Source organism: Petaurus breviceps, unplaced genomic scaffold, assembly GCF_028583685.1.
Source record: "Petaurus breviceps papuanus isolate PSGF00001 unplaced genomic scaffold, PetGlider_PUasm1.0 173, whole genome shotgun sequence".
NCBI lineage: Eukaryota > Metazoa > Chordata > Mammalia > Diprotodontia > Petauridae > Petaurus > Petaurus breviceps.
This window is the reverse complement of record NW_027185759.1, coordinates 37,983,746-37,999,624: the sequence shown is the minus strand read 5'-3', so window position 1 is coordinate 37,999,624 and position 15,879 is coordinate 37,983,746. Positions and strand designations below refer to the sequence as shown.

The window sequence follows — 15,879 nt, the reverse complement described above, 5'->3', positions numbered from 1 at the left end:
ATTAGATGGTCTCTTAATGTGAAGAAGCAAACAGTGAGTGTATAGCAGCCCTGCCAGTAAAATACCTTTAACTGCTGCCACCTTTTTAAAAAAATGATATGTGTCTCATGGGGTGAATGAAAGCAGCCTGTGGCTCCTGGGCAGGCCCACAGTGCCCATACTGGTTCTCCAGGACTAGCTGCTCAAGCCCACCTAAATCCAGCAGGACTGAGGCCCATCGCCTTTTCCAGGGATTACCTCTCTGCCCCTTCTCAGGCATCTCCCAGTGCTGTGGCCAGGATTGGTTTAGAACTCAGTTGTGGTTTTGAAAGTCTCCCATTCAAATAAGTCATAGGGGTATAAGGTTCTCTAAAATGCCCAGTTCAGTTTAACTTGTAAAAAACTTTGTTTGTTACAGGTTTGTGTACTAGACCTACGGAAATAGTGCTACTAGTTGGAAGCCATGGACCGACTATGAATGTGTACATAGCCAAAATGACTGTCCCTGACCCATGTACTGCTCTAGTCCCACTGGAACCATGGCCAGTCCACTACAGCCAAACCGAAAAGAAATCTCCACTTACACTGTATAGAAACAAAGCAAAATTACGCCCTGAAGAGGATGACAGAGTTTTGTCACAGCTTGTGAATCCTGTTCACCAAGTGCTGGCGTCTTATCTGCTGTGCCCCCAAATAGCATCTAGAAGCTTGGGATCTGAAACGCAGAAGAGGAAAGGAACGAGACGATACAAAAGCAGACCAGACATGCACCGAATCGGGAGACAAATGGCAGCCTTCCCTCCCCCTCTTCCCCCTGCCCTCCCTCATCTAATCAATATGGATTGTATTCTTTTATTTTTCTTTCATTTCCCTCAATAGTTGAGCAGTTTATATGTACAGAAAAAATGGACATATGTAAACATGCAGCCATGGGTTGTTTCTTGCTTTTCAAACATTCTTTTTCTTTTTGTTTGTTTTTATGGATGCAGGAAGTAAGGGAGTAAATCTGTTTCTTGTTTTTATTTTTCTCCTTTTAAACATAAAAAAAAAATCTTTTAAAAATATTTTAATGCATTCTTTTGAAGAGGCCAAGTGATGTTTGGTCCATTCTGTGGCTCTCAGAGCACATTTTCCATTGGTTGTGTGTTGGGGGTGAGGGATGATTTTAGAAAAATATATCTAAAATGTGACATTGGTCATGTTAATCAAGAAAGGACATTATTTGTAAAGGGTATTCTGCTCTGATTTTTCTGGTGGTGTGGCTGAAATGCAGAAGTTTCTTATTTGGGACATATTTCTGCCAAACTTAAGAATCGAAGGGCACAAAAAAATTTTTTTTTAAATTTACAAATACAAGAGCTGCATTAAAAAAAAATTCTTGTTGCTTCAAGACCATAGCTAATTATGGTTTAGTTGTGCACTATTGTGAAAAGGAGCAAAGTAGCATTCTGGGGTTTTTTTGTTTTGTTTTTAAGAGATAAAAATCTTTCTGGACAAGGGTTTCTTAGCTTCTACTATGAGTATCCATCATATGTGTAGGAGCTCGGATATATAATGTAACCAAATTCCAGTATTAAAAAAAAAAGTCTCTTCATGTCAATTTTCTTTATATAAATCAAAATACCTTTGGCATATATTTGATAACTGCCATTATGTGGCAAAATGTTTACTACCTTAGTTTCAAAAGAAATCTTTAGAACAGAAGACTTGCTTTAAGGTGTGTTTAAATAGCAGTGATTCAGCTTATTAAAAAATAATAATCCTTGCACTAATGTCTCTGCTGCTCTGATTCTGCAGTTTCTTATAACTTATGGCTATATTTTTTTTCAAGTATAAGTAGGTGTAAGCTGCTATTTTTTATTAATCACTACTATATTGTCCTTCAGTCTGTTTACAATGTCAAGTATTTTTCTCAACAGATAGCAGACTTTTGTTATGCTCACATGACTAGGGCATACAGGAATTTCTTTTGTACGTTCAGCACATTTTGTTTGTGTGTGCTGTTGAAAGGGGTCACTTCATGTTTTGTGCCAGCTTCCAAGGCTATATATGTCAAAGAATATAGTTATTAAATTTATGTCACAGATGTTTTAATTAAGGAATGGCTTCTATCACAGAGCTCTGCAAAGTTAACCATTTTATAACACTATTTCAATCACTAATAATTTTGTGACTATTATTGCTTTTAAAAAGTTAATCTACTTTGTTCTTAGTTTAGGCATAAATTGATTTAACCCAAATAATGCAGCTTTTTTTGCCATTGATTTTCTGCTATTTTTACAAACTAATATGACTTGAAGCAAGTCTTCATTTTGCTAAGGTAGAGATAGCATTGGCCTTTGGTAAAGAGAATACTTAATTCCACATTCATTGTTCTATGTACCCCAGTTATTAGTGGGGAATTTATTCTCAATCACAGAATTTTTTTTTTAATTCATATCCAGAAAGGCAGCCATTCATGATGGTTCTGTGCCAGCTCTTTTTAGGGTTTTGGAACATGTGACAGATGTCTAGGACAGTGACCTCGTGAGTTACGTAGGAAACCTCAGACTGAGTATCTGGCACTTGGACATCCTGCTTTCATTGGTGGAGGTCTGTGTCCGTGGCTGACCTCTGTTGTTGTTTAAAAAAAAAGTAAAAAATTTAAAAAATCTGTGCAATAATTTTTAAATGTGCTCCCAGGAATAGACACAAATGTTCTGAATATGTTTAAGCTGCGTTTTCCTTTAGCGATGCATTTGTCAATTGCACTGAACTTAAATCTGAAAGTCAGAGGTGATTATTGATAGTACTTTTGTATTTTGATATGGACGATTTATTCATTTGCATACAGTTCCTGACTGGTTTTTTCAGCCGATTATAAAAGGAAGTCTGCAACATGGCTGCCAGAATAGACAGCTACATTTTATGCTGTTGTCCTTTTTCCTCTTTTGGTCTTTGGCTATTTTCCTTACAAAAAAAGTCCCCTCTAGGAACCCTGCACAGTCACGAACACAGAGCGTTGTTACCTGAGAGGCGTCCACGTAGGAAGCCTGGGCTCTCGGTGAACATTGGACTATTTATTTATTTTTTGCTGCTGTTCTCAATATCATCATTGCCTGCTGATGTGCCACGATGCTGCTCCTAAGCTGTCTAAAAAAAAAAAAAGAGTCTAGAGCATAAACGTGCTGGCCAGAGACTGAGTTCCACAGCCTTGTGAAGTACTGTATTTGTGGCATTCCTGCTTTGTTGCTTCTCTCTCCCCCCACCCCACCCCTAACCCCTACATTCTCCCCCAAGGGCTGATAATTGAAGTGTTAGTAGTTCTTCTAGGAGGAGATGATCATCCTATGATCTGAGTAGGATTTCACTCTGATCATTTTAGTATAAGCTATGCTGATAAATTTGTTACCGGGGGGAAGGAGGAGCTGAAAACTTGGGGGACTCATTGGTTAAAGGACAGAGTAAAGTAAGAGGAGCCGTGCTGTCTCCCAGTCATTCCTAACGCTTATGCAGGAGTCTCATTGTTCATACCCCTGTAGGGAAGGAAGCCACGTTTTCATGTGTTTGTTCCCTTTCCTATTAATGTGGATCAGGTCGCATCAGTGACTTTCTGACGTATTTTAGGCCATGATAAATTTTAAGTAGGTCTTAGGTTATTATTGATAATCCAGTTGTGATGAGCAGTTCTCTAGTGTTAGATGTGATTTAGGATGAAACATCTTTTACAAATACTAAAAGTGCCTCCCTTTGTGGTTTAACAACTAATTATGGTGCAAAATGCAGGAATCACCAGATGGAAGAAGTACAGGAAGGTTTCTTGCTTTTTGACATGTACAAATGTCAAGAGAAAGGCCAAAGATTTGTGCTGATTTAACTTCACTTTTAAAGCACTCCTTTTTTCCTTTCCCTGCTTTATGTCAAAATAGATTATTTAATGAGAGATGACTATTTTTAAGGAGCTAGCTTTGTTTAGGTAGAATGGTTTGGTTGAGGGTATAATTATAGTTGTGGAATAGACAGGCCTGGAGGGCTCTGCTGAGGGATTCTGGGTGATGTGGGCAGAGGGTATTTGGGGTTTCACTAGATGAGCAGAAGCGATGTCTCAGATGTTGCTCGGTGCCATTCACGCAGTTGGGAGCAATGCTTGTTCTCCTCAGCTCAGGGCACATCACGTTTCCCTGCGTATCCCGTGTTCTGCTCTAGTCGAGGCAGACAGTGCTTAGGTGACAGATATGTGCAGACAAGTAGGTCACATCTGAAAGTTCCCAGGAAACCCTCTTTTTGGCGGACCAACATTGTGGCATGGCAGCAAATGCCCATATTTAGGGAACAGCAGCAAATCAAGAGACCCTGAAAGTTTTCTCTTGGGTCAAAAGGGGTGGAAGGTGGGGGAGGGGATTAGGAATGACCTTTTCTTCCAGCGATAGCTCTGAAGTATCACAAGTTTCTTTCTTAAACATAAATCTGGTTAAAGGTAGAGAAGAGAATTTTTTAAGTGAGGAGAAGTTCAAGTTATGTTGGGTTTTTTTTTTCCTACACTGATTTAGAGATAGAGCTTCTTTGAGTAGTGTGAGGAGGTATCGCGTTCTGTTTCCGCCTCTAAGTTTACAATGTTGATGCAGGGTGATGACTTAGGGCATGCCTTTTTTCCTAGTAAGCTGTTTCATAATGTTTTTTGGAATTTGTGGATAAGTTCAGGAAAACATTCTGCATGTTGTACCTAGTCCAGTGTATTGCTTATCCATTTCTTTCTTTTTCTTTTCTTTTTTTTTTTAAGACTGCATTCTGTGGATCTATAATCCTTGAATACAGAAGTAATTTTTTTTTCCTCTCCTGACTTTGACATTGTAGTTGTAATGGTTTAATTTTGGTTTTACAAATCCTTTGGGTCTAATTCTGTGAGCCTACCTATAGCACTGGATTCGAACGTCTGCATCATTTCTTTAGTTATCCAGTTAACTTACAACTGTTGTCAAAGTGTAAACCAGCCCATGACAGTTTTTGTACTTGTTAAAGGACTTTTATTCAGTTTTCATGAATATTGTCTAAGGAAGACTGATAGAGGTGTTCTAGGCTGTCCTGGCCCATGTGAATTACACTTAGGATGTATTTGGGTTCTCCATCACAATGGCTTACCCCCATGCCCCCATCCCTCGGAGGCACATGTCCCTGTTGCAGTTTCCATTTGCATTGTATTGCTCTGACAACTGTAATTTGAATCAGATCTGAAAGAGGTCCAGAATAAAATATATTTTGATATTATGTTGGCTGTGTATATATATACATATATATATAAATATAAATATAAATTTTTTGATACATATGTAGTTTGTATAGAATATTTACTGGTCAAGAGAGAGGGGTGTTATAATTTTTTCTTGTTTACAATTTCTTGTTTACATTTGACTTGATTTTTATTCCTTTAATGTTCTGTTGTAGAATAAACTTATTTTGCTCTAAGTTAGCTATCATAACAGAGCATGTCAATTGTCTCACATGTACCCATGTAAAATAGATAAGAACTTCCAACCAAGAATTAGAAACTGTCATGGTGTTTTTTCAAGATGCATGAGCACAATTTCAAAACAATCCAACCCCTTAGATCAAATTGCAAATCGATACTTTTCCATTTCCTACAATAGAATTAGTATTTTTGAACCACTGAGGATTAAGAGAAAGGATCTTCAACTAATCTGGATTTTACTCTCTGATATTATAAAACTAAAGAGAGCATCTAATCATTTGAGGAATAGTTAGTTGCTATGAATTATTTTCAGTGTTGGTGTTAATGAGCTCTTAACTGTGTAATGTAGCACTGAAGGGCCCTCAGGCTCAGTCATTCTTCCCAAGCACTACTAGATTTTCAAGAAAAGGACCTTTCTTGTGTTGAAGATGTTGTGCTCTCCCATACACCTTCTTTGGCCCAACTCCTTGTGAAAGTTTAAAATCCATACCCTCTTTTGGGGCCATCCTCAGCTGGCTAGGTGTACTGTTCGCTTTTAAAATAGACTAAATGATGATTGAATGCTATGGCTGAAGATGTCATCCCCCAGTCATTAGTTTCTGGTTTTTCATTGAAGTTAATCGAAACCTTTTTTAACTCTCCCACAGAGGTATTTCCATACCGTTGATTCTTGTGTGCATGTGAATGTTTACATCATCTTTTCCCTTAAAATTTTTCAGTTGAATTCAGTACTCTTAATAAAAGTATAACTGTTTACAACTATTACTTGACCATAACCTTAGCCTATGTTAGGAAAACTAGTTATTTTTGTTCCAGGCAGCCGTTCTCAATCAGTGGCTTACCTTTGATTGCATGACTCAGACTGTAACCAACCCATTACATATTAAGCCTGTGAGATGGAGCTGAGGGTCACTAGTGGAGAAGTCCACATCTACACATGGTACAACTAATTGCTTCCAATCATAAGCAAAGATAGGGATATTTTTGGTTTCCTCACTATTATAAATTGTAGTTCTTACATGTCAACTAGGTTTTTACTATTTTCCCAATATATTTGTGTGCAAATAAGTTTGATGGTGCCTCTCACTGCAGTATCTAGGCTTATTATTAGTATCTCCAAGTCACCAATGAAATGTTAACCCTCTGCTTGTGTTTCTGTGCTTCTTATCAAATGTCATATCTCCACGCTGATTTGTTCTAGCTTGTAATATTTTGTATTAAAATTTTTATAGGAATTCCTTGAAATTTCTTTATCTTTTAAAATACATGCAACAAAGCATTTGATAGTGTGTCAAAAATGGAAATCCTGGAGTTTTTTGGCTACTGGCAGAATTCTGTAGGCAGGCAATAATACCAATGTGAGAAAGAAAGAGAAGGAAGGAAGAAAGCCAGAGAAATACAACAATGCCTTCACGTGACTGGTACCTGTACTCAGGATAATCTCATCAGAACCGTTTCCTGCCCTTGGAAGCCACAAAACCCACGTCTTCCACCAAAAGTATGCTTTTGGCTTCTTAGGCCCTCGCTCACCTGCTTGACTTACCTAGTGGCCAGGTTTAATAAGCTTGGCTACTTAATTTCCTAGTCCACAGCATGTTAAAAAAAAAAAAAACAACAAACAGCAAAACAGGTTGCAAAATGTGGGGAAACTGCCAGAGAGATAGGCTTTCTGACAACTTGAGACCAGGGCCCAACAGGCACGGAATTGGATTATAGCCCAAGAAGAAATGGTTACAGTGAAGCCGCTTAGTCACTAGGAAAGGGTTAAATCCTACCCTCTGTCAGTCAGGCAAAATAGGTAACACGTTTGAGGAGATTTGTCATATATACACAAACATGCATATGTAAGTTGGTACTTGAAGGAGTAAGTGTTGCTTGCTAGGTAAATCCCGTGTTGCCGTGTTGATCAGAAGAAGAGGGCCACAGCCTGGCTTGGCACCTACACGTTCTCTGACAGATGGTAGGCACTTAAATTGAATGGTCAGCAGGATATTGTTTATCCCTAAAATGAAGTTGGACCTAGCTCGGAGGGAGGAGGCCTTAACTCAGTCTGTGAACTTTTTATTAGGTTTTAATAGCTATGTTTCAATATAACTAATTTCTTTAATAATCCTACATATTTCATTTTATACATTTAACCTTGTTCTGAGAAGGGGTCCATGAAGCTAAAACAAAAATGAGAGAAGCTTGAAGTAGAAAGTCTTGTAAGGGCATCTCCAGGTCCTAAGTTAGATTCCTGGTTTATAGAGATGACAACCAGTGATAGAGAAACTTCTTCCTAGCTCTGTCAAAACTTCTTGGGCTCTGTTTGTGTGAATGATCGAGATGGGTTTTATTTAGATTATGTGGCATGCACACTCATTTGGGAACTCTCTTATTGAGTGACATACAACAGGTATGCGGAAAGGTGTTAGGCCAAATTGTTGAAGAAAATTTATTCACAATCATTTTAATAAGGCACTATCACTGTGGATGCCAGTTCAACAAGTACTTACTATCCAACCCTACAGGTATATTTGTATCTGTATTTGTGTGTGTGTGTGTGTGTGTGTGTGTGTGTGTGTATAGATATCTTATCTGCTATATGCAAGGCATTATGCTAAGTGCTGTGAAAAAAGACCCACCTCTGCCTTCAAGAAGCTTGCATCCCATTGGCTCTTTCCTTGTAGGATCACTGGGGAGGCAAAAGATGAAATAATGCTCAGTTATATGTTTTGTTAGTTTACAAAATGTTTTGAGACTGCCCTTGCCCCCAGGACTGTAATAAGAGGAGACAAAAACATTGATACAAAGCGCTTAGAGAAATTTTGCAGAGCTTTCTCTTTTGAGCTGCTGGGAATTGGGACATAGCCAGTGGTTGACCTGGGCCTTAGGGATGGGAAGTATTTGTTTCAAAAGTCAGAGAAGTCTCTGGTGGAGTCTCAGGTTTTAAAGAAAGGAAAAGAGATGAGAATGGGGCAGTGGACAGCAATTAACTCAGCTTGACCAGAATGTAGAATTTATCATCTAGGACTCTTGTTTAACCTGGCATTTAGGGCAAAGGATTTTTATGGCATTGTTTTGTTTAGTGATTATTCCTGCCTCTGTCTTTGCTATTCTTGGATCTCATATAAGATTGGAAAATGTCTTGTTTAAAGCTCCAATAGTATGAATTCAATTCTGCTATCATTGGGCAGGGAGTGAGTGAACAGAGACTAATCATATCGTCCTTTGTGTTGACCTTGGTTCTTACCAACATCAACCATCTAACCACTTCGCTCTGGCATGCCCTTTGTTGCACGAAATTTAGCAGAGGACTAGACTTGGGAGTCAGGAACATATAAATTCAAAATAAGCCCCTGAGACTTGTGTGGCCTGGCCAAGACATTGAACTTCCCTGAGCCTGTGACAGTGTTCTAAGCCACCAAGTTATAGACAGGTTGAGATCTCCAAGTTGGAGGGAAGACTCAAAATCACAGGACTTTGATGGGGAATTCCTTTCACCAAGAACAGAAATGTTACTGATAGAGATCAAAATGAAAGAGTTTTGTCTTTGTGATGTGAGTCTGGGTTACATTCTGCAGTCTAACTGCCTTAGCAGACTCAGAGCTGGACTCATGTCTCACTTGCCATCAAGGAGCCAACCAGAGAAAGTCAACAGGTACTTCAATGCTAAACCTTGACCTGTTTTCTTTTGTTATCTTGATCTTGATGGTCCACAAAGAGGCAGTGATTTTTGCCAACTATTTCAAGAAAGAGCTTATACAATTCAAATGTTTTCAATCTTCTATGGACATTAAGGCAAGTAATTACCACACAACCAATTTGGGATATTTCCTGAATGGACCTGTGAAGCATTTGGACAGATGAGGAAACCAAGGATGTGCATTAGATGGCCTTCACTGCCTCAATGATTCATTGATTCATGCATGCAAGCTCTGAGTCAAACCAAGAGCCCCACATAGCTACAAGAAATCTAAACAGTCATCCGGTCTTGATGCCATTTTTCAAATGAAAGGACTGAACAAGATCACATTGAGTAAGTAAGTGGCAGGACTGGGATTTGACCTGAAGTCTCCTGGAGGTTCATGCGATATTGTTTTTTCTTTTTATATTTTAAACTTTAATATATATATTTTTTAAAAATTACATACATAGAATTTATTTATTTTTAGTTTTCAACATTCACTTTCATAAGATTCAAATTTTCTCCCTCTCCATCCCCAAGACAGCATGCAGTATGGTATGGCTCTACACATACATTGCTGTTAAACACATTTTCACATCAGTTCATGTTGCATAGAAGAATTCTAATGAATGGAAGAGATCATGAGAAAGAAAAAACAAAAAAGAAAAGTCTGCTTCACTCTGCATTCCAACTCCATAGTTCTTTCTCTGGATGTGGATGGCTTTTTCCATCATGAGTCCTTTGAAACTGTTTTACATCCGTTCACTTCTGAGAAGGGCTAAGTCTACCAAAATCAGTCATCACACACTGTGAACAATATTCTGGTTCTGCTCACTTCCCTCTTCCTCGGTTTCTATGTCTTTCCAGGTTTTTCTGAAATCTGCCTGCTCGGGTGACTAGGTGGTGCAGTGAATAGAGCACTGGCCCAGGAGTCAGGAGGACCTGAGTTCAAATGCGGCCTCAGACACATAACACTGGCTGTGTGACCTTGGGCAAGTCACTTAACCCCAACTGCCCTGCCTTCCCCCCCAAAGAAGCAAAAAAAAAAAAAAAAAGAAAAGAAAAATCTGCCTGTGCATCATTTTTTATAGCACCAATAGTATTCTGTTACATTCATATACCACAACTTGTTCAACCATTCCCCAATTGATGGGGATCCCCTCAATTTCCAGTTCTTGGCCACCACAAAAAGAGCTGCTATAAATATTTTTGTATGTGTGCTGCCTTTCCCCATTTTTGTAATCTCTTTGGGATACAGCCCAATGCAATGCTCTTTTCATTGAACCACATGTGTCCCACTTCCTGCCTTGCTATCAGGCAGTCTTTGATGATTTGTCAGCCATACCATTCTTTCCCCAGCAGGATTTGGAAAGCGCTTCAAAGACATTTTAGTTCAACCAAAAGGACATGAAATACCTCTTATAAACCCCTAAATATAGGGGCAGGGGTGAGGCTTATGTTCTCTCCAGCATTTCCTTGAAGACCTCTAGTAAGATAGGGATTCCCTACCTCTTGGAGCAACCAATCCCATTTGGGTGTAGCTGTATGAAAGAATTTTCCTGATGAGTCTAAATCTGCCTTTGCAACTTCCATCCTCGATTCTAGGTGAGTTCTGGCAGGATGTGTCTCATTCCTCTTCCACATGACAGCCCTAATTCTTAAGTGATTGTGACCTCCACCCCTGCCCCCATGACTTCTATCCTCTGGAAGAAACAGCCTGAATTTCTGTATCTTATACAGCACAGACTCAAAGCTCCTCACTGCCCTGATTTCCCCATCCCTGCATCCTCTCCAGCTTACCAACTCTTTCCTGATACGTAGTTTTCCAAACTGATTCTTTAGAAATGCCCTGACCTGAGGCAGCTAGGTGATGCAGTGAACAGAGATCACCAGCCCTGGAGTCAGGACGACCTGAATTCAAATCCAGCCTCAGACACTTAACACTTACTAGCTGTGTGATGTTGGGCAAATCACTTAACCCGAATTGCCCTGCCTTCCCCCTCCAAAAAGACCAAAAGAAAAGAAATTCCCTGACCTTATGTATACCATGGGGTTATCACCCTTCTGATCTGTGACACCATGCCCCTAAGTGTAGCCTACGATTTTATAATTTATTAACTTTTTTAGCTACCTTATCACGTCTTAGACTCATTGGCTTGGTGTTTCACTAAGGACCCCAGAGAGTTTTTTTTTCCCCTTCTGACAAATCTTTAACTTACTACCACTCCCCTGAAGTTAATTCTTTGAATCTAAGCATAGGAGTTTAGATTTATATCAAAATCTCTTGATTCAATTGTCTATCCTAGCCTATTGAGGTCTTTGTGGATCATGAATTATTAAGTGTCTTAACTATTCCTCTCAGCTTTGTGCCATCTGCAAATTTGATAGGCCTACCATTTATGACCTTAACCAAATAATTGGTAGGGGGAAAAATGTTGGCTATGCTCCATGGCCTAGCTATTACACACAGAAGCCTCCTTCAAGCTGACATGGAAAGGAGAATGATCACTTGTTAGGTGGGTTGAAGAGAGAATCCAATGAGTCTATAACCACTAACACGGGCCATCTGACCCCAGAAAATGATGACCAATTAGACCCAGTCTATGATCAACTGGCCAGAGCCTTTCCTCTCCACATGGAGCCCTGCCATACACCATTTATGTCAATTGCCATAAAAAGGTAAGAGAGGCAAAATAGCTGGTTTTAATTTTGACCTTGAATTCTAAGGTAAAAAAAAAAATTGTCACCATCAACTGATTTTGTCTCACTTGGTTTCTTACTGTCTAGAATTCCAAGAATATGGTTTGTGTCTGATCCTTCTGGGTCTCCTTTTGGTCATGGTCTAGTTAATTGGGAGGGGCCAGGCCGTTCTTCCTCTTCTCTCCCAACTTAAACCTTATTACTTGAGGACAGAATGGATTATTTAGTTAACTCCCTCATTCTGCAGATGGAGCCAGAGATGGACTAACTTGCCTCCCCCTGTTCCCTCCACAGAGATAATCAAAATAGCAGAGCCAGGGTTTGACCCAATGAGGCTCTGAATCAAAGTTCACTAATCTTTCCAATACGCTCTGTTCTGAGAGATGTAAACCTTCCACCTCCTTTCTCCTGTGAGATGACAACCCAGAGCTCTGGGGTGATTCTTTTTCTTTTTTGTCCCTTTACCCTATGCTTGGCAAGATAGGTCTTTAACAAATACCTAATTTCTGACTGATTTCCTTTTCAGTGGATCTCTATTTTGTTAGATTCTGGGATGCCTGAGGCGATAAGTTGTTTGCATAATAATTATCCTGGAGCTTTAACATTAGGGATCCATACACAGTATCTCTTGTGATCTTCACTTTTTGTTGTATGAACAATTATCCACATTTTGCAAATGAAAAAACAGAATGAGAGGGTGTGATTTGCCCAGGGTCACTGGGCTACTAGGAGTCTGAGACAGGATCTGACCTGGGATCTTTCCTACTCCAAATCCTGCTGTCCTTTTTAACTATGACACCTTACTGCCTCATAGTCATTAACATTCAAGAAAGCAACTGAGTTAAAGCAATAAAAATGTTATGATAGCTTGTGGGTGTTTTTTTTTTTTAAATCAACATGGATTATTACTAGACTGTTTCCCTGGTGAAGACCTGGATTTAGAAATCATCTAGCAGTTTAATCCAAATTTTAATCTTACTGTCCTCAGGACATTAGTTAGTATTTCTTTGCACTTTAAGGTTTCCAGAGTACTTTACATACATTATCTCATTTGGTTCTCACAACTATCTTCAGGGGTAGGTGCCATTATTTTCCCCATCTTACAGATGATGAAACTGAAGCTGATGGTAAGTGACCGACCTAGGGTCCCACAACTAGTAAGTGTCAGAGGCAGGATTTGAACTTGGGTCTCCCTAACACTTAAGTTCAGCCATACCACTTTGTGACAAAGAGATGAAACACATTATTTTGGAAGTGTCCAATGTGGGAATTTGTTTTGCTTGGCTATGCTTATATGATTCAAGAGTTCTGTATTTCTCCCTTTCTTTCCTCTTCCCTGGGAGAGAGAAAAATCTTGATAATTAAAAAATTATTCCTTTCCAGCTTGCATTTTGCCCTTCTTCCACACCCTCCCCCACACCCCTTTTAATTTTCCCTTCATATTTTGTTTTACCCCATTAGAATGTAAGCTCTTTGAGGTCAGGGACTTTCTACTTGTTTCTGTATCCCCAGCACTTAGCTACATAGTAAGTCCTTAATAAATCCCTAGTTGACTGACTAGCTGACTTTTTTTTAAAAGTCAGACTAATATATTCTTTCCAGTGCTGTGTAATTAGAAGTTAGAATACCTATTCTTGGAGCAGTTGTTTGGATTTTAGTATAATATCACAAAACTATATTCAAACTTTTAAAATTGCTTTTCCTTTTTTATAGACAGCTCTCAAGAATGCCCTTAAAATTTTAGTCCGCGTCATCTTTGAATCTGAGTAATAACGGTAAATTCTTAGAGTTGCTTTTAAAGAATTAGCATATAGCTCCATCCTGCTTTGCCATGTCTTTGAATAGATTCGTTCTGCTTTGCCCTAGAGAACAGAAATCCAACCATTGGATGTAAGTTAAGGAGAGGTTGACTTGAAGGAATGTCAGAAAAATCTCCCTAACAGCTAGTTATCAAAAAATGACTGCCTTGGAAAGTAGTGAATCTCCCACTCACTGAATATCTTCAAGCAGAGATGGGATCAATCAACAAGCCCTTCCTGTGTTCTAGCCATGGGGCTGAGAGAAATGATTATTTTTCTCATATTAATAGCCAGTTATTAAAATTGGGGGTACCCAAGCTTTTTTTCCCTGTCCCATTTCCACATTCAAAGCCCAGTCTTTCTAGGATGGGAGATAGGATTAACATTCTCCTCATTCTGGAAACTGCTACTTCACTCAACATGTGACTTCTTCCCCGCCCCCCCCCCCCCAAAGAAAATGAGACTGGTGACTTTGCTCAGTCCTCCCCCATTTAAATCCAATTCACTTGTATGTCATGGCATAACCTCCTGGATGTCACATGTCACTGTTCTCTTTGAAAATGAAGGACAAACAATAACCACCTTTGTGAGATCTGGAACTGGCCAGTTGGGCAACGTAGTTCACCCTTCCTTCGTTCATTCCCTCTTTCCCTCCTCCCCTCCCTTCCTTTCTCCCTTCCTTCCTTCATTCTTCCCTTCCTTCTCTCCTTCCTTCCTTCCTTCCTTCCTTCCTTCCTTCCTTCCTTCCTTCCTTCCTTCCTTCCTTCCTTCCTTCCTTCCTTCCTTCCCTCCTTCCTTCCATCCTTCCCTCCTTCCTTCCCTCCTTCCTTCCCTCCTTCCTTCCTTCCCTCCTTCCTTCCTTCCTTCCTTCCTTCCTTCCTTCCTTCCTTCCTTCCTCACTCCCTCCTTCCTTCCTTACCTGTCTCTTTCTTCTTTGCCCAAAGAAATGTAAATTTTGATCACTGAAACCTCACAAGATATCTTAGGGTTTCCAGGCTAGATTTCTTTCTTTAGGACCATCACCTCGTTGATATCGTGGTCCTGAAAGAGAAATAACTCCACCCAACTAGATCAGAGTTCTAATTTAAAATGATTCCTGCCCATTGGGTTACACTCCAGCTAATTTGGGCTGAGGTAGATCCTCTGTCTAGGTTGCCCAAGGCTGTGGATGGCCTACTCTCTCATATCCTCATTAGAATAGGTCTACCTGTTAACCAATTGTTAACCAATCAGAGTTGATTGCCACCTTTCTGGAACACCCACTTTTCAAAGGGCATATTAAGCCACGAACCCCACCATGATTTTCATTGGTCCAAGAGAAAGATGAGTGAAGGATTGTTCTTTTTATTAATCAAATGCTAGCATTATTAATAAAATGATTATTCAAAAATTGTCTCTCAAACTTTTTTATATGTCAAAGGGTTAAAGTATTGGGGTAAAGAAAAGTTAAAAATGTAATCCCTACTCTCCAGAAAATTGCATTCTGATAGAGACAACATGAAAAAATTATATATATATGCATATATATGTATATATATATATATATATAATAACATATTTACTTTGAATGAAAGGGAATTTCAGAGAGAAAGGCCAGGAAAGGGAAGTGATGGAACAGGAAGGTGATCTTGTTGAAGGTGGGATTTGTATGAGTTTTGAAAGGTAAGCCAGGGGAACCAGGACTCAGAGGGGGGAGGGCCTAGTGAGAACTTGACAATGATGCTACCTGCTCCTTTTCAGCTGTAGGTTGTACCAAATCATTCCGAAGGCCCCCTCTAATTCTAAGATTCCCTTATTTGGTGACCTGGGTTTACCTGAATTCAGCTCTTCCTGTGTGATTTTGGTCAACTGGTCCCCATATTGCTTTTTTGTAAGATAAAGAAATGGGGCTAGTTTTTTTCTGAGATCCTTTCCAGATCTAACTCTCCAATCCTTTTAGAAAGTCAGCCAACATTTTTATAAAACACCTACTGTGTGCAGAATGCTATAGTAGGCATTGGGAGAGTTACAACTTTTTAGAGAAGACTCAGGTCCAGGACCACATGGTTGAGTGGGATGATAAGACATGACCACAAAAAAAGGCTAGATAATGTAAACAGATGCTTATTTAGCTATTGTAGTTCACAACAAAAGAGGCTCCTACAGTCATTTTTTCTTCCTCAGTTGAAAGCAACAACTTTCCCAGAACCATTGGAGCCCAACTCCATGGGACTGACTTGGCATAAATTTAGGTTTGCCCCAAATCAGGACAAAAGTGATTGACTCCAGGTGGCTGGAGTTGCTGGCTG

General features: G+C 39.5%; 1 protein-coding gene across 4 annotated transcripts in view; it reads left to right on the top strand.

The window, feature by feature from the left end:
- Positions 1-5,223, top strand: part of TBL1XR1 (TBL1X/Y related 1) — a 157,681-nt gene extending 152,458 nt beyond the window's left edge. For all 4 annotated transcript variants that reach the window (XM_069083612.1, XM_069083613.1, XM_069083615.1 and 1 more), the window contains one exon: positions 398-5,223. In XM_069083612.1, the coding sequence (XP_068939713.1) occupies positions 398-424 (27 nt within the window). In that variant the 3' untranslated portion in view covers positions 425-5,223. The remainder of the gene's footprint in view (positions 1-397) is intronic.
- Positions 5,224-15,879: the final 10,656 nt, after the last annotated feature.